Below are 19,309 nucleotides of genomic sequence, written 5' to 3' on the forward strand. Positions count from 1 at the left end.
TCTGGATGTCAGTCTCTTATGTTGTCACTAATTAAAATATGTAACGATGGCCAAAATGTTTAATAAGGCTTTATATTTATATTTGGGAGGTAATTCTGGCTGACCTATTTATATAGACAATCTGTATGAACATTAAACTTATATCAGCACTTCTCTGAGAGCTTAATAAGCTATTTTGTGGTTTGGTTCTGCTATCTCATGCATCTGCTTAATCTGCAAATTCAATATCATCACCATATCTCTTCATCATAATTTCTGCCTCTAGCAGAAAAAGACAGAAGCTAAGATGAAAATGAGGTGCTGTTTGTCTTTTGGGGGTTCTGCTGTGCATTGTGGGGCTTTTGTTTTTAGTTTGCTTTGCTGTTGTCTTTTAGGGTTTTCTGATAATGTATAAAATGCTGTAGCAGCAAAAAAAATGTCTGAGGCTACACAGTTCATGACTGTCTTCTCAGTGAAACAGAAGATATACTGTAGACCACCTGAAAGACTTGCATAGGATGGAGCATTAAAATGAAGTGTATTGAATACTTAGGTAGAAAATGAATGCTCAAAGACCTGCTTGCTTCATCATGTCTGGGTCTCTATTACACAATATGTCAAAATCTATCTAAAAAGTCATTGGAAATGGTGTCCTGGAACCTTGCTTTTTAGGATTAAAATCTCACCAATTTCCAATTTATATAATACAAACCATGAGAAAACATACTGAGTGCAATTTCTTGGGGGTTTCCATTGATGTGGTTACAGAGAATAATCAAATACACTTGATATCTGTTTTATCATAATAAAGTCTGAGCTCTTCTAGTTATGTCACCTGAGAGTTGCTTTATCCTCTTCAGCATGCTGCCAAGTCTTTTCTTCAAGTATTCCAGAGTTTGTCTGTCTTGAAACTTGGTAATTAGAACTGTAGGTAGTGGTTTGTTTGCTTGGTGGTTGTTGTTATTTAGATAGGATTTACTAGGAAAAGAGAAGGAAGTGTAGGAGTTGGGAGTCTTAATCAGACAACATCAACAAAAAAGTTTCTCTTAATTTTCACAGTGCTTTTGATATCATCATATCCCAGTCATCCATCTTCTAGCCTTTTGCATGAGGAAAATGAGAAGCAGCAGCTTGGGCAAATTAAGTACTTCATAAAGAAACAGAAAATTTACTGCTTCTGAAAAATCTTTGCTGAAAGATGTGGAGAGCATCTTTTAATTTTAGCTGGGATTTCTTCATAACTATTGCTTCACTTTTGTATTTGGGGAAAAGATCAGATCTGTGTGCAATTGGCCATCACCACACCATCACACTTCTCTGTTCTCTTTCAACAGAAGATACAGTACCAAAGAAAGTGGTCTGCCACTTCAATGGAAAAACATACGCAGATGAGGAACGCTGGGACATCGACAGCTGCACACACTGCTACTGCCTGCAGGGTCAGACACTCTGCTCCACTGTCAGCTGCCCACCCCTCCCTTGTGCTGAACCCATCAACGTGGAAGGAAGCTGCTGTCCCATGTGTCCGGGTAATGTGATGTGACCACCCAGATTATTGTACTGCTGCTTTCCAGCACTGATAATCAGTTTTTTTTTTATTGGTTTTTGAACATCAGTCCATACTGAATGGTGTATAGGAGACTACAAACATTTAGACTTCAGGGAAAGCAAATGACAGACATACATATTATGCAAATGTTGAGTTTGAATTTTACTTATTCTAAGAAATACAGACTCAAAAAGTAGTTGTTTGACCCTGCTTTCTGTTGGTTTACAAGTTTATGAAAATACAACAGTGATGTAGGGAAATTAATATTTTTACACCTCTGCAATTTCTGTCAGTGATTAACATTTCTGTCCATTCTAAGTCTCTCATTACCTTTCAAACATTACATTCCTAATTTATCATCTTACCTTGGTGTATATGTAATTTTCTTAGCTGTTGACACAGGGGACATAAGAATTGCAACTGCTTTTTAATGCTAGCCCTGACATATTTCTGCAGGTCTTTGCCCTTAAGTCTGCTGGTAACTACTACTGGCAGAACACCCAGGGAGATTCAGCAGTAGCTGAACATTAGGATAATGATTATGGCAGCAGGCATGTATTCTGTATACAGGATGAAACAGAGGAAAATTTGTAACACAAAATAAAGATGTTATGTCAAATCAAAACAAAACAAAATCCCATAGTTGTAGTGAAAATTATAAAACAAGTTAAAAGGTTCATAGGACAAAGCAGATGGTCAGGCATATCTTCTGAATTAAGAGCAGCACTAGAAAGTTATGAAGCCTGTGAAAGATATTTATCTGATTTCGCAGAGATGTATGTACCTGAACCTACTAACATCCCTATTGAGAAGACAAATCATCGAGGAGACATTGAAGTAGAATTACCAAACTGGCCAACACCAAGTGAAAATGACATCATCCACATTCACAGAGGTAAGATCTAAGATAAACAGGGCTAACTCAGGTCTCTGTTTATTCCCCATGTTTTAATGCACTTTTTCAATTCTGGTACCATCTGTGTAATGCTTTGAAAAATACAGAATACTCCTTAGTGCAGTAACTGTTACATGAGTTTGTTTTGAGTTAGAATGAGTCAGTCTACTGAACTGTATTTATGCAATTTGATCTCATTATCATTACATCTTCAGCTTGGAAGAGACATCTGTGTTGGTGTGATGGAGTTCTATAAAATTAAGGATATGATAAAACGATGAAAGAGGAGTGATTCTGCAGTGTCTTTTTTGATACAAAAAGTAGGAAGCAGGCTGTTACCATGCCATTTGAGTTGATAAGCCTTGATTTGGTCCATATGCCATTCTTGTATTGAAAAATAAAAACAGGAAAATGTACCACAAGTTAATATATATCACAGAAAAATGAATGGGGGGAAAAAAACAAAAACATTTTAGGTATAATGGCACAACTAATAATGTAAAACCATCTCTTGTTTACAACTATACTGAAATCATTATTCTGGGATAGGGGAAAACACTCTATGTCACAGTCTTTGTTAATTCTTTCTAATTGAAGCAATACCAAAACTTGTATTTATTTTGCTATAACCAAGGATCATCTCATAGCATACTGCTGTTTGATGGCTAGGAGAAAGGCTACACTTTTCAACAGCAACGTTTCCATTTCTCATAGGCATTAGTAGCTGGTTTGCATCTATCCTGGCTGAGAACTTGTGAACGCACACTGAAAACTATGTGGGAATGCTCTATAATTACATGAAAAAACAGTCTAGTAGACTGCCAGTAGTCTGTTTTCACAGGCTGAGTGGTGCAAGTATTGTGATATGTTCTCGACAAATGAGGATACATGTTTGCACTGTCTTATCAGCTTTAAAAAAAAATAACAAATTAAAAAAATCATTGTAAGACTTCCAGGTTTTCCACAGCATAGAAACAGACTGATTTTTGTATGAATGGGAATTCAGTTGTGATCAGATAAGATGAAGTGAATGCAACTAAGTCGGAGTTGCTTTTTATTCCTCCTTCAGATTTCATCCAGTTTCCTCTCTTTTTGATGGCTTTTTTCCTGGCTAATATAGTCATTATACTAAGTACTAGCTTTCAGTTGTTCCAATTTCAGTTGTTCCAAATAAGATCACATTAAAGGAGAAAAAGTCCAAATTCATGTGAATGACAGGATTTGTGACTGGAACTTTTATAATTAGATTCCTCTTTATGGTCATGGCCTATTTACCATTACTAACAAATGCTCACGTTTGCCTTGCAGACATGAATCATCTCCAGGGAGAGTACAGAAGTGGAAGTGGACCGCACCCCAGTGAAGATGCGTCAGTCAGCTCTGTTGCCTTGGTGACAATTCCAATCACGATAGCACTGTTACTGATCATTGTCCTTCTGCTCATCAATCAGAAAAAGCAGTGGATTCCAGTGTCCTGCTACAAAGCTCCAACAAAGGTGCCGTGTTCATGCCTATTTCCAGGTTCTCACCTTTCTGAAAAACAAGATTAACTCCTATATTCTGTGAGATGCAATTTAATTCACATCACTCTCTTAAATTATTTTTTCCTTATGCCTGAAACCATGTCATACCCATCAGGCTGTTAGTATTTATTTAGTCTCCTGAAGGATTATTTTCACTGTTAAATGAAAAGCAGTAATTTGTTGCACTATACAGTAATGAGTGGTCACTACATAGAAATAAAGTTCACCCCCCAAAAAACTAATCAAAAAAAAAAACCCTGTGTGTGTGTGTACATAAATGCATGTAACTCCCATCTGTAGTCAATCTCTTGAGAGAACATTTTACTTTTAAAGTGGATAAAAGTTCAGAAAGCAATTGCGCAACATCAGATATTGTGCAACTACCCAACATCAGATATTGTATGTACTAGTAGTGTTTATCACATTTTCTAATAACTACATCATAAGGTTCTGGGATTAATATTTGAAGAGATTTTGGGAAAAAGCTAGCTACTAAGTGTTCTGAAATTATAAATTAAAAAAGGGAAGAAGAAGGAAGCTTGGAAATGAACACTGAAAAAAGCATTGTATTGTTTTGAGTAATAGTTCCATCAGCAGACAAAGGCCTCACTCTATATTCAAATTCCCTTTATATCTGTTCCCCAGTTTATCTCTCTCACACTTCATAGTTTTCAAATCAGACAGGTTTTGTCCATACATCTAATATATTACTATTTCTTGTTTAGAACACATTTGAGAGAAGTGTCTTTCTTGAAAGCATCTTTTCTTCGGTTTCAGGTAGAAGAATAATACAGTAGTTTTAAAAACGGATTGTCCATATTCTTCTTTCACTGCTGAGGAACATTCGTAAAAAAAATCGTTTTTGAAAAGATGGCAAATACAGTCAGACCATATAGTTGAATTCAATTTTAGTTAAACAGAAAGCATGAAAAATCAACTTTATTCCATTTCCAGTCTTTCAAGCCAAGTAAATGATGCTAGTTTCTGAGTTTAAGGAATCCATTTAAAAATTCATTTCTAACTCTAATGGATTTACTCTCAGAAAGGCTGCTCTCCACCCAAGTGTGTTATGTGACAAAGTGACTGAAGCTGAAGTGAAAATCACAACTTATTAACTGAGGAACTATAATCAGTAATTCTGCATTTGGCCGATGTTTCCACTTGTTACATCAACATGTGAATAAAAGAAGTGATTTGCTTGACTGGAATGACACTGAGAGAAACTTTTATAAGTACTTCCTATAGGAAAATTAAGAAAAAAAAAAAAGGAAAAAAAAGACAAAAACTTTAATTCCTTACACTGGGCAGAAATACCCAAGTCCTCAGTCCTCAAGGAAGGATAATTTTAATGTAATGTTCACCATTTACAAAAAGTTCAATGAATTTCAAACCAATAAAGGTTTTTATTACAGTTATTTATTTATACTAGAAATACCACAGACTGAACACTGTTGTTCAGCCTATCCAATAATAACACAGTCCCACAAAGCTGTCCCTTTTTTGCCAGACATAGTATTTCAGATGATACCTTTCACTTTTTCCAGAAATAACAGAGAAATCATCAACCACTATTATGTAGCTTTTCATTTCTCTCATCCTCCCTCATGCTAATGGAATTAAATAAGTTAGTTTTTTGAGCAAATATATTCCCACATTCTGTGGTTCCTAGGACTTTTCGGATTGGAGCTACATTTCTTCAGAAGGGAGCATGCTGCATTGTGCCCTTATAGCTGCATGTTCTCTTCCATAGCTGATTCTTGTCATCAGAGTTTCTTTCTGCTTTCTCAGAAAGAAAGAAAGAAAGAAAGAGAAAGAGAGAAGGAAAAAAAGAAGGAAAGAAGGAAAGAAAGAAGAAAGACATTTAATGTTAATCTAAAAGTAAACATATAGATACTAAGATACCTAATAGCTAGTCTACAGGATTGGGTAATTTGTATTGAAGAGCTTTAGAAGAAGTGGTCTTTAAAGGATGATGCATAACATACACTCAAAGACAGGTACATTGTTGAAGAGAACATACTGCTGAAGCCCAGTCTTTTCTACCAAGAATGACAGTTTTTTCCACAGTTATCTGAGAGATTTTGCATTTCTGCTACCCATTCTCAAATTTAGCCTAGCAATGGGAGATCTTGTCTACTGCTCCTTCATTTCACATAAAATATCCCTTTCATATTGTAAAAAGGAGGCCTCATTTTGTGTTCTTATTCCTGGTTTTGTTGTAAACTGTTTTCTCGCCTCTGAGTCAACTGGTTTCCATACAATTGCTCCTATCACAATCTCACATTTAACATGGGAGACTATCTGACTTCAATTGCATGAATAAAAAATAAAAATAAAAAAAAAATCTCTCCCATTATCTTAGTGGATTTGTAACCTGGAACAAAACATTCTTGAACATGATCAGCAATAAAGACGCTGTTAAAGTCTTGGAAACAACCTCTTGCGCATCCAAGGCAACAAATTGAAGCCCTTGTGTGTTGGTAGACTAATAGATAATGGTTTAACCAGTCCATGTCGGATAAGAGAATACCAGAACTTCACTGAGAAGATGAAAAATGCTGGTTTGTAAGAGCATGTTGGTATATTATTGTGCCAGACATAAACCTTTACCAAGCTTAGCAAGAGTCCAGGCTTTCATTCCCAATTCAATTTCCCTTTGTGTTTATGGACGACAAACATTTGTTAGTTATGGGTTGAATACAAACATTTTTTTGACTGATTCTGTGTTCCCTTTCTGTTTTAACAGCCTTCCTGTCTAAACAATCAATTGGTATATGTGGACTGCAAGAAAGGTACCATGGTCCAGGTGGACAGTTCGCAGAGGATGCTAAGAATTGCAGACCCAGATTCAAGATACAGTGGATTTTACAGCATGCAAAAACAGAACAACCTACAGGCAGATAATTTCTATCAAACAGTTTGAAGAATTGCACCCTTACCGAGGATTTAAGAAAGAGAGAGAGAGACTAAGTCTGCTATTAAAATAAAACTAGAATTGTGCACTTGCTTAGTGGATTGTATTGGATTTGTGACTACATGTACAGCTCTAAGACCTTACTGGGATGAGCTCTGACTCCTGCAATGTGCCAGAAAAAGCATTCCCACTTTTCCTTGAGATAACTGACCAAGTGTTTTCTTAGAACCAAAGTTTTAAAACTTGTTAAGGTGTATTTGCTTGTAACATAGCTATAGAGGTTTTTTGGGAGGGGGAATCAGGGGCTAGGGGTAGGCAATAAAGTAAAAGGAAGCTTCAGAGAAGAAAAGCTGGTCATGCTTGGCTGGTGGAGAAAATGAATAAAGAATACTGCCGAGCAGCAGGATAGTGGCTTTTCTTGTTGCTCTGAAATTCCATCTGTTGCAGCAAATCCTAACCCCACGTGAAAAAATATGAAAAGGTCTGATTTTTTTTTCCAGCTGTTGCTACAATAATATACTCATAGAACAGAATTTGTCACATCACAGGTGTGGTGTAGCTGCAAATATTTTTCTATATGATGAGAAGCTGCAGTAGTTAATGAAATAGCAAGGAAAAGGTTATAGCAGAAAATAAAGGGTGGGTTTATTAAGGATGTATAAAATTATACCTTGTGCTGCTTTTTGTTTTTGTTTTAGTTTTGTTTTCTTCAAAGCTGATTGGCTAGATTAGCCAGACTTTGGCAGAGTTAGCAAATGACTGAGGCCTAAGTAATTCCTGATATGAGCACTGGATCTTTTGACAGCAGTATTGAAGGAAGGAAGGAAAAGTCAAGAACACCATGCAGTTCCAGGGGCTTTTGTTTGTTTGTTTTGTCTGTTGTGGTTTTGTTTTGTTATTTTATATCAATCTCTGGTTGTTCATACAGGAGAAGGAAAAATATTTTTTGTTGGACAAAGCTCTTGCTTAAAAGAGAGTAAAAAAAGAGACTGTTTTAAGGTTGTTGTTTTTTTTTTTTTCCTGTTGATGTTCTTATTTACTGGTATGCAGATTTAGAAACTACTTCCATGCTAGGAAGCTGCTTAATTTTAATTGTATATTACTCAAGCACCTTTTTTGAAGCTCAGAAAAAAAAAGGAGATCATGCTTCTTTAAACTTTAGCATTATAGGAATATTTATGTAAATATAATTATGCTAAAAACAACAAAAAGTATTTGTATGTTTGTGTATATATATGTATATACAAATGCATGTAGGTATACATACGTATATATACATGCATGTGTATATGCACTATACATATATATACTGTATATATAAAATACTATGTATACAGTATATATTTTTTCTATTTTTTTTCTTGTTGAATGTATTTTTATCTGAGAGAGATTTTACCCAGAGCAGAAACAGATAAACAGGCATTCCATATCAGTGCTTAATCGCTTGTGAGTTTAGAAAAGACAAGAAAAGAGCATCTCATTCTACCTACAGTTTGATTTGATTTGAAAGTGTTTGTGTGCGCGTGTGTGTGTGTGCACTCTTGTGTTTGCGTGTGTACAGTACGTGCACGATTATAGCAGTAAGCGTTGCTCTTGCTACTTGCTACATTTCAGGGTGTTTCTTATTTTTCTTTTCCTGCTTAGCCTTAAAAAGGCTTTTTAATGAATGCATTGGCTAGAGACACTGATGACAATATACATGCAGCACTAATCAGCTCCATAGAATAACACCATCAGCTCCTGGATTTTCTTTTTTTTTTTCTTTCTTTTTTTTTTCTTTTTTTTTTTTTTTCAAACAATTGTTTGAAACAACTACTGGAATATTGTCCACATTAAGCTGGAATTTTGTTGTAGCTTGCCTCATTTATAACTCTGACTGTATAATACAATGTTAACTTTCCAAACAGGTCTTGGCACTTTTATACTAATTACCCATTTGTGCATTGCCTTTTTTCTTTTACAAATGCTTGTCATAAGAGACACAGATACCCAGTATGCTTAATGTGAAAAGAAAATGTATTTTTTGTAAAGGAACTCTCAAGTATTGTTGTAAATACTTGGTCAGAGGTTGCTGAACTTTAAAACTGAAAAAAAAACTAATTTATTATTATAATGACCTAATTTATTAATCTGAAGATTAACAATTTTTTTGTTTTAGAATATCAAAAAGGTGTTCTAGCTGTTTGCATCAAAGAAAAAAATAGGTGTATCATTAAGGGTCAACATTTTTTCTGCTTATATAACTTCAGTTTCCAACCACCAATAAGAAAAAATGTAGTCTCCCCAGTGTTTTATACTCAATCTGATATTGAAACAGAGATGTTTCTGTCCAGTTACTACAAAGATTTTGTCAAGACAAGACATCCATTCCTTGCATAAGAGTAAGCAGTCTTTATCCAGAAATTGTAAATGCTTGCTTTTGTTTTACAATCAAGGCCATATTCTGAAAATATTAGCAGGATATAGGACATGGTGTAAAATGTTTTTTATTATTATTATTTTATTATTATTATTTTAAAGATATGATTTATCCTATGTGCTGTATCCATTACACTCTTTTACTTTGGTTCCTGTTGTGCTCTTGTAAGAGAAATGCAGATATAATTTTCTGAAAAATAGATGCATATGTGGCACTCGGAGTGCACTGCGGTTCAGCAGATTGCTTGTTTACTTTTTTAACTGTAAGGCGGTTTCTTGTAATTTGGCTCTTGGCAGCACAATAAAAAATTTTAAACCTATTGATGTGAGTGTTCTTAAGTCTTCATATTTATTTGAGACAGTTTATATTATGGTGAGGTGTTTTTTTCCCCTTCGAGTACACAGTCATACGATTGTCATGCTGAACTTATATCAGAACAGTTCAGAAAATACTGTGGGTAAAGGGCAGTTTGCGGTTACCGAATGTTCTGGGGTTTGCACTGAAGAATTTTTGCATTGGAGGGGTTCGTGGAATTCCAAATAGTTTCAGCAGTAACAGACAGCCACAAGAAATCCTACAGTGCTGTGACAAGAATCCTAATTCTTGTCCTATAGAATCATAGAATGACTGTGCTTGGAAGGGACCTTAAAGATCCTCTGGTTCTAACCTCCCTGCCACGGGCAGGGACACCTCCCACTAGATCAGGTTGCCCAAGGCCTCATCTAACCTGGCCTTGAATAATAGTGTAGTCTGCAGGACTAGGGAGGTGATTGTCCCCTTGTACTCTGCTCTGGTGGGGCTGCACCTCAAGTACTGTGTTCAGTTTTGGGCTCCTCAGTACAAGAAGGACATCGAGGCCTTCTGGAGAGTGTCCAGAGAAGGGCTACAAAGCTGGTGAAGGGCCTGGAACACAAGTGCTATGAGGAGTGGCTGAGGTTGTTTAGTCTGGAGAAGAGAGAGCTCAGGGGAGACCTTATTGCTCTCTACAACTACCTGAAAGGAAGGTGTGGGGAGCTGGGGGTCGGCCTCTTCTCGTAGATAACTAGTGAAAGGAATAGAGGGAATGGCCTCAAGTTGTGCCGGGGAAGGTTCAGGTTGGAAATGAGGAGACATTTCTTCTCAGAAAGAGCAGTCAGGCGTTGGGACAGGTTGCTCAGGGAGGTGGTGGAGTTACTGTCTCTGAGGGTGTTTAAGGAAAGGTCGGACCTGGTGCTTAGGGGCATGGGTTAGTGGGTGATACTGGTGGTAGGGGGATGGTTGGACAGATGGTATTGGAGGTCTTTTCCAACCTGAATGATTCTATGATTGGTGCAAACCTCCAAGGGTGGGTGATCCACAACCTCTCTGGGCAACTTGTTCCAAAGCCTCACCACACTCTGAGTGAAGAATTTCCTCCTAACCCCTAATCTAAATCTTCCCTCTTTTAGTTTAAAACCATTTCTCCCTTGTCTTGTCATTAAAAGGTCTCAGGAATCATAATTGGCACTTCAAGGACTTCCTGGTTCACAGATTATTCATTTACTTATTAGCCTATAATGTTGTGGTTTTTTGTTCTGTTCTGTTTTTCTTCAATTAATGTGTAAGTTAATAGAACTGATGTAAAGTTCTGGTATGTATCTTTCTGAGAGAAGGAGTTTTTCAGCTTAACTACTTCCTGTGTGGAAAGAATGGCCTCCTTTTCTTTCTTTGATCCTGCCCCCTTGAGGGTTTTATTTCATACCCTTTACTTTCTGTATTCAAAGAAGCAGTGGATCATCATTTACATACCACCCATTAATTTAGCGACCTGCATCTTCATTTTTTTTCTAAAAAGCCCAAGAGCTGTTCCACACGTTTTGGCCAATCTTGCCATTGTTTGTAGTTCTTACTCTACCTTTTTGATGTCAAGGCCAAAAGAACAGAAAAAAAATACTCATTGTTTAAATGTGGTACACCCTAGAACTAGCATCACATTTACTGTTTTGATTGCTACTTGAAAATGAGTCCATGTTCTTAGAAAGCTAGCTTTAATAATCTAAAATGCCCAAGCATTAGTAGTTATTGCAAAATGATTTTGACTAGGACAGATTGTTATTTTTGGGCATTGCTTTACATTTCTATCTGCTAAATTTCCAGTAGTTTCCCTTTCTAGTTAACTGTTCCAGCATTTTTGTTCCTTCCTGACATGTCTATGGAAGACTGTCACTGACAAACATTTGGGTTTTTCATGTGAACAGAACAGGAAACAACTGTATGCTAATGTGTAAAATGATGGTGCAGCCACATTTGAACACTCTAAGTAGTCCTGACCTCCTTTGCCCTACTACCAGCATCAGAAAGGATTCTATTTGGAATGCCCATACAGACTAGGGCATGACAGGTTGAAAAAGCTGTAAATGAGCAGGATAAGACAAAGGTCTTTACCTGAATGACACAAAAATGCTTAACAGGGAATTATTTTTTTCTCTCTGTTCTGTCTCTTTTCAAACATCAGGTGGGAAGAATGAAAAACTTAAGGCTTAAAACAAAGGAAGGTTAGCAGAGAAACTTAGAATCATTGAATCATCCAGGTTGGAAAAGACCTTCAAGATCTAGCCCAACCATAGGACCTACCATGTCCTATCACCAAACCCTGTCATGTCCCCATGGTTCTTGAATACCTCCAGGGCTGGGACATCACCATGTCACTGGAGAGCCTGTTCAGATGCCTATCCTACCCTTTCTGTGAATAAATTCTTCACAAAATCCAATCTAAACCTCCCCTGGCATGACTGGAGACTGCTTCCTCGCATCCCATCCCTTGTCACCTAGGAGAAGATGCCAACACCCTCCTCAGTGCAAGCTCCTTTCAGGCAGTTCCGGAGTGTGATGAGGTCTCCTCTCAGCCTTCTCCTCTCCAGACTGAACAGCCCCAGTTCCCTGTGCTGCTCCTTCCTCACAAGTCTTGCTTTCTCCTCCCTTCACCAGCTTCACTGGTCTTCTCTGCACATGTTTGAGCCACTCGATACCCATCTGGTAGGGAGGGATCTGGAACCTGGAACTGAATACAATACACTTTGGGATACCAAAAGCTTACAGAGGAATATAAAAGTAGTAGACTTAAATAAATAAATAAATAAATAAATAAATAAAAGTAGTAGACAAAAAAAAACAAACAAACAAACAAACAAACAAAAAAAAACATCCCTGTGCCTCCGTTACTAGGTCCCACTGTTCCCAGTGCTCAGCCACTACTTGCTGCCTCATGAGGACCTACTGCAGCCTCAGGGCTTTCCTGTGGCTGTCTCTTTGCTTGCACAAGTGAAAGATGCTCACTTAGTTGTTGAGAACAGGGGGTTGGCCTCTTCTTGAAGATAACCAGCGACAGAACTAGAGGCAATGGCCTCAAGCTGCACCAGGGGAGGTTCAGGTTGGAAATGAGGAGACATTTCTTCTCAGAAGGAATGGTTAAGCATTGGAATGGGTTGCCCAGGGAGGTGGTGGAGTCACTGTCCCTGGGGGTGTGCAAGGAAGGGTTGGACGTGGTGCTTGGGGACATGGTTTAGTGGGTGATAGTGGCAGTAGGGCAGTGGTTGGACCAAATGATCTTGGAGCTCGTTTCCAACCTTAATGACTCTGTGATTCTACACAGCCAAAGCCCAACGATGAAATTAAGCAGCGACTGGCCATTTTTACTTTATCACAAAATTAGGCCAGCGTCCCTTAAAACACCTCCGCTCCCGCCGACCGGCACCGGCAGGAGCCGCCACCTGCCCTGGAGGCGGATCCCTCTCCCCACGCCGCCTCAGGGCAGGCTGCCAGGGGCGAAGGTCCTCGCCTGCAGCCCGGACACCGCACCGGAGCTGACGGGCGGCCCCAGCGCCGCCCCGCGACACCGCCTCCCGCCGCCAACGCCTCGCGCGCGCCGCGCTCCGCCCCCTGCGGCCGTTGGGAGCGGCCGTTGGGCAGCCCCGTCCCGTCACGCGCCTCCTCCTCCTCCTTCCCCCTCCCGCCCCCGGAGCTGCGGGAGGCGCCGGGAGCGCGCACGGCCGGGGGCGCGCACGGCCGGGGGCGCGCAGCCGGCGAGGGGGACGCCTCCAGGTGCCGCGATGGCGGCGGCGGCGGCCTCGCAGCGGGACCCGGGCGACTGGCAGGACTTCTCCGGCTTCCAGCCCCCGCAGGCTGGCGGCGCCGCCGAGGCCGCCCGCGACAAAGGCGGCTGGGCCGGGGGGGACCTGGGGGCGAGGCTGTCCCTCTGCTTCCAGCCCCCGCAGGCCCGCGCTGGCGGCGGAGGAGGCGGCGGCGAGAGCCGCGTTCCGCTGCGGCCCCTCACGGAGCAGAGCGCCCTGCAGGACGACGAGTGAGTGCGGGCGGGGGGACGGACAGACGGACAGAGGGACGGACAGAGGGGAGCAGCGGTGCCCGGGGAGGCCTGAGGGGACAGCGGGGACGTGGGGCCGGCGGGGTAAGGCAGGGCAGGGCAGGGCGCTCTGCGGCTCGTCCTGGCCTCGGGGCCCGGCCTTGGGGCCTGGAGCCGCCTGGGGGGGTGCCCCTCGCCCCAGAGGGGACCGCTCCGGCCGGCCTTCGGCTGCCTGCCGCCCGCTGCGCTGCTTCACCGCTGGGGGCTGAACCCGGGAGGGATGGACAGCTGATGGAGAAGGGGATCGCCGAGTTGCGGCGGTGGTAACTGCTGTGTCCCCTCAGCAATAGACCACTTCTGACCTCTGCTGCCTTCCTGTTCTTATTTTACTAGTATTTATGTTCTCTCTTGCAGTAAACTTCACTGTTAGCTTGTCTTCATTATACAATCATAGAATCATTAGAAACGCTGTTTGCCTTCATTATACAGTCACACTGCAGCTTTTCTGTTACTTTGAGGTAACTAAATTATATGTCTCATTCCAAGAATAGGAAAAGCCACTCAGCAAATGACTGGGTGTCTGGTATAAACAGTGAGGTAAGTACACAGAGCTGTGAATCAGAGATGTGGTACAGCGGGAGACTCTGTCTGCCCTTCTGTCTCTGGCTCAGGCATTCCTCTGACCTCCTGTGATCCTAGCTAGGCAACCACACCAAACAGGCATCAACAGCAAGTTGCTGTTGCCAGGGTTAGAGGCTGGGTTTGTTAGTTGACTTGAGACGACCTGACGGGGCTGCTCAGTTTCAGAATCTGAACTGGTGTACCAGAACAGGACTGCATTTGCAAGCCTAGAGTCCATTGTATACTGTAGACATTATTAAGATCAACTGTGAACAAGAGTGATGGACTGGGGACAGCAAGAGTACTTCTAGATAAAATAAAATTACTGTAAAATTTTAGCATAAGTTGTGCATATTCATTATTCAGTGATAAACAGAGAGAGGAAAAAAAGTATGATAAAAGTAGCTAAAGCAAGCCATAAAAATAGAAGTTTGGCTCAGATGTTGCTATTCAGCTAGTTGCTACTCTGCCAGTTCCCAATTTTAAATCACAAAATGCGAGGAAAACAAGAGCAATACTAGGAAAAGAATTTATAGCTGAGATCAAATTTCATTAGGGGTGGGCTTGCCCACTCACTAGGAAGATTTTGAGTATAGTTATATAATTAGCAGTGAGGCCATCTCTTTGTTACCTTGCTTTATATTACTCCTGTGCATAAATTTTACATTTAAAATTAGAAATAAATGGGGTTTATTGAAAACCATTGTCACTTGACTTCCGAGCTTGATAAAAAATAGTAACTTGCAGATGAATGTTTAGTAGTCATTACTTGAAATATATTATCGTTACAGATGCACTTACTGCTGATCAGTTATTGTTTATGTTCTGCATCTTCATTTTTATTCTTCTTTCCAGGATCTGGAATGCCTTGACTGATAATTATGGTAACGTAATGCCAGTTGACTGGAAATCTTCCCACACCAGAGCTTTGCACTTGCCAACACTGAATCTTTCAGAAAAAGGGGTAAGTTCTGATCAGTAAAAATACCTTCTTGGATCTTTTATACTCAGCAGGAAAATAAAGCAATTAGCGTTTGTATTAGGAAGTGTTGCTATTAAATAGCTTAAAATATTTTGCTTGACATTAGACATGAGATTTTAAAAAATAATAAAAAAAAAAAAGTCATTGATACATGTTTGCTTCTGTTTGGCTTGGAGTAATACAGGGTTAGATGGATGTTTCTTTGAGGCCAATGTTAATTAGATTAGAGCATTAGAGGTAACATGTGAAATGCTTTCTCATTGTACAAATCTTTCTCCTATCTGTTTTATTTTGAACAATGTTCTGTGTAAGGGAGGAGAAAAAGGGAGCATTCTGATTTAGTAAATCCATTGTGGACTTTTTCAAAGCTGATCTCATTCTGCAGTCAGGTGGAGACCGAAGTAGATTCTTTAACAGAAAAGATAACCCAGGGGTCACTGAAGTTTGATGCTTTGTTTTGTTTTGTTGTTTGTTTTTTTTTTAATTTAACAAGTGAAATAGTTTTCTAGGGAAGGAAGAGCTAGAGCAATGTTTACAGAAGGGTTTGTCCTTTGATCTTCTTAAAAGTGGATTAAAACACTTCGGTAAGAAAAGCTAGGAAAAGTTCTCATCTCAGGTCTTCTGATGAAATTAGTTGTTTATTTTTAAAAGTGGTGAAGCTGAATTATGTTGTAAAAATACCTTGGTGTCTAACGTGAGAATAGATTAATGCTTTGATTTCTGCCATCCGTTAGAAATCCACAGTTATGAAATCCGTTAGAAATCCACAGTAGTTACTGTTCTGGTGAAATGGATATCAGAAGAAAACTGACTCTTAGGGGTTCTTCAGGGGAAGATGGCAATGTGGAACTCATTTTGTCTTTCTCTGAGTCTGGTGATCATCTCTTGATTTCGACTCGTGGTTCTAATTTTTATTAATAGAGTGCTCAGATTGTCTAAATGGTTTTGGAATAATTAGATCCTTACATTTGAAGTAAAAACAACTGCAGTCCCATGTGCTGTAATTGTATTATGTGACTGAAAGACTGTATGGCTTTCTTGATAAGAAACTAGTTACAGTATAAAATATTTAATATATTTCTTGTAAGTTTTGTGGGAAATTATGATGGAACTACATGAATGTAAAGTTGGTTTGATGAATTAGAAAGAATCTTAGGTATTCTGCCAGTAGAGGAAATTTTAGTTTATGAATTAAATATAGCTCAAGTTTTTTCAGCTTTCACTCCACCTGGCATGTCTTTTGATGTGTAAAGCCCATCTGTTTGGAAGCATTCAGCACACTTTTTTTTTTTTCTACTTGTCTGCTTCAGCAGTATTTCTGGATATATGACAGCACATATGGACCAGCTAGTAGCTTGTTTTAACTTCCTTACAATGAATGCTAACAGCTAAGCAACATTTCCTTGATGCATTTGAAACTAATAATATGCCATTGGACTTGTGCTTGAGGTATTTCTCTTCCTGTTCTAGGAAGAAAAATGTCAGGTGAATGAGGCTGATTCATCAGATCTTTGTTGGTTCACATCACAGACCTGTGAATATTTTTGTATGGCTCTGACAGTGAAAGGAGCAGCTGGGTGGAAGTCTTGTACAGCAGTATAAGGAACAGGATTGCGCAATTGCTTGTTTGGTATATTTCTGTTAAGATTACTTTTAGACAGATCTTTCCCTGAATTGAAAAAAATGTTACTGCCAGCACAATGGGTAGGAGTGTGAGGGCAGAAACAGGCACAGAGAGTGGCTGGATGGTCCTTTGGGTATCAGCTGTAGCTTGGGCTGGTTTAGGTGGTTTATTAGCCTATATTATCAGAATATATTCTGATAGTCTATCACTGTATTGTTTCGGAGAAGGCAGGAAGGAGGAACTGACCTCCTTCTAGCTATGCTGTTATCCTTGCTGACTATCTCATAGTTGTTAACCATGTCAGGACTGCAGACGTTAAAGAATGACAAAACTTAAATGTATCCATGTGGTAGGTGAACAAAGATTCTTAGTGGAGCCCTGGTACTGCATTGTTCTTCAATTTTGTCCAGAATCTGGGACATCTGACTTCCTTCTGATGTCTGAAGGAATACAAAGTTTGTGTTTTCAGATGACTTTAGCTTTTCTAGGCTGGTTTGGCTGGAATCCAGTAACAGATAAAGTGCAGAAAAAGCAAACCACTTAGTAAATAAGCTGTAATATGTCAGTGGGAGAGTAAAATATACCTGACTGATTAAGGCATAGACTTAATAAACATGTTGTATTTTTAAAACAACAACAAAAAAGTTTATTTCATTATGTGAAAAAGTAGAACTATAAAAGCACATAAAATAACAGATTTGTATAATATTAGATATTATATGTAGCTTTCCTCCCCCACACTGAAACCTGTGTCTTCATTTAAGACAACTGCCTGATTTAAATACCTATGTTGGATTGACAGCTTTCCCTGGAAATATAAGTGTGTCACCATGTACAAGATCTTTAAATGCTGAGAATTTTTTTTTCTTTAAATCTTTCAAAAGTGACAGCTATTTTAACTTTCTACGTTTACAATTTTGATTTCAGTTATTAAGGCACTTCAGTTTCCAGGTACTTGACAGCAAGAATTGTTGATTCCATTACTATGGGCAGGGAATATGTTTTGTTTGTGTGAAACTCAGTATTAGATTCCCTTTTTTAAATCTGTATACACATATTTATACATATAAACGTGCATGTGTGTTAGGTTATATAACAATACAAATTTTCATGCTTTCTAGGTAAATGATAACTTAAACCTTGATCTGTCAGATGACGAAGAGCTGAGAGAACAGTTGGATATGCATTCCATCATTGTTTCCTGCATCAATGATGAACCACTATTCACAGCAGAACAGGTAAAGTGTTCAGCAAGACACTGTTGTTCGTGTAGTACTTTCTTTTCATCTGTAGTTATCTTTTTTTCTTCTTCCTTGCTGTGTACAATAGCTAAGCTTCTTAATTGTTCTTTTATTAGAGTTGTACTAATGTGTGAGATACCATTAACATCATTCAAATTTGAAAAACTTCTGGTTCTTCAGGTGAGGTTGATAGAGTCTTTGAAGTGTTTATACCCTTCTTATCACTAATTAGTCAGAAATACTACTAAATTAAATATATGGATTAAGAAGACAAAATATTTTCAGAGTGGTGGTATTGTTGCAATGCTTGTAGTTTTCCAGCCTGACAGCATGGACATCCATATCCTCATATGGCACTGCGGTTACTGAGAATTCTCTGAAGCTTTTGGCTAATGTGAGAGCAGATCAACACTTTTCCTACTAAGCATTTGAATTACTTGGTGACTGAAGGCTTCTGTTACAAATCCACAGATTTAAGCCCTCTAGAGAATTGCTCTTTTGAGTGAGGTTAATGTCTGTCCTCTAAGATCCTGCTTAAGTAAGCAAATGCAAGAGTGTATGTTCTTGTTAGTGGTTATCTTTGAATTCTCGTGAGCATGGATACTCAGAGTACAAGAGCTGGGATTGCTTGAGCTGTCTTTGCTCTTTTACTGCAGGGTGGATCTGAACAATGTCTACAGCCATTAAACTTGCAGAATTTGATCTGTTATTTTCAGCTAATAATTTAGCCTGTAGACATACTTTTCAGTATAAAAATGAACATAGGTTCTTTATGTGCAGGATTTCTGTTCTTGTACTTTCTGTCTGGCTCAGATCTTATCCCTAGGGAAGGGAATCAGCTTCAGGTTATGATGGATCAGTTCATAAAACTTCACATAAGCATAGCAGATTATCAGGTTATTCAGAACTTGTTTTGGCTGACATTTTCATTTTGTCTGGAAGCAATTTCGTATTAATGGTAAAACAATTATGAGAACAATAAACTAATACAGATCTGAATGAACAAATAATATGCCATATAGTATAAAGGAAAAAAATAATAAAGAGGATGTAGTTTCGATGGCCCTGAAGAAATATTAGTACTATTTCTTCTGATAGTCATATCTTGGGACTCTTCCATTCTGATCTAAGTACCAGATTAGCAGGAAGATTTTGTCATGTTGGAAGAGAGAGAGAAAAATATTCAGACTTTAAAGAGCTGAGAACAGAGAATTCCATTTGCAATACATGGCTTTGTTTGATGT

The 19,309-nt window shown here is 39.0% G+C and overlaps 2 protein-coding genes across 3 annotated transcripts in view; both read left to right on the forward strand.

The window, feature by feature from the left end:
* CRIM1 (cysteine rich transmembrane BMP regulator 1) overlaps window positions 1-9,598 on the forward strand; it is a 180,875-nt gene extending 171,277 nt beyond the window's left edge. The window contains exons 14-17 of the mRNA XM_005022232.5: window positions 1,314-1,508; window positions 2,301-2,423; window positions 3,732-3,919; window positions 6,693-9,598. Of these exons, the coding sequence (XP_005022289.2) occupies window positions 1,314-1,508; window positions 2,301-2,423; window positions 3,732-3,919; window positions 6,693-6,869 (683 nt within the window). The 3' untranslated portion in view covers window positions 6,870-9,598. The remainder of the gene's footprint in view (window positions 1-1,313; window positions 1,509-2,300; window positions 2,424-3,731; window positions 3,920-6,692) is intronic.
* Window positions 9,599-12,824: 3,226 nt separating this feature from the next.
* Window positions 12,825-19,309, forward strand: part of FEZ2 (fasciculation and elongation protein zeta 2) — a 29,137-nt gene continuing 22,652 nt past the window's right edge. For both annotated transcript variants that reach the window (XM_072035652.1, XM_027453893.3), the window contains exons 1-3: window positions 12,825-13,597; window positions 15,074-15,182; window positions 17,946-18,062. In XM_072035652.1, the coding sequence (XP_071891753.1) occupies window positions 12,840-13,597; window positions 15,074-15,182; window positions 17,946-18,062 (984 nt within the window). In that variant the 5' untranslated portion in view covers window positions 12,825-12,839. The remainder of the gene's footprint in view (window positions 13,598-15,073; window positions 15,183-17,945; window positions 18,063-19,309) is intronic.

Source organism: Anas platyrhynchos, chromosome 3, assembly GCF_047663525.1.
Source record: "Anas platyrhynchos isolate ZD024472 breed Pekin duck chromosome 3, IASCAAS_PekinDuck_T2T, whole genome shotgun sequence".
NCBI classification, from domain to species: Eukaryota; Metazoa; Chordata; class Aves; order Anseriformes; family Anatidae; genus Anas; species Anas platyrhynchos.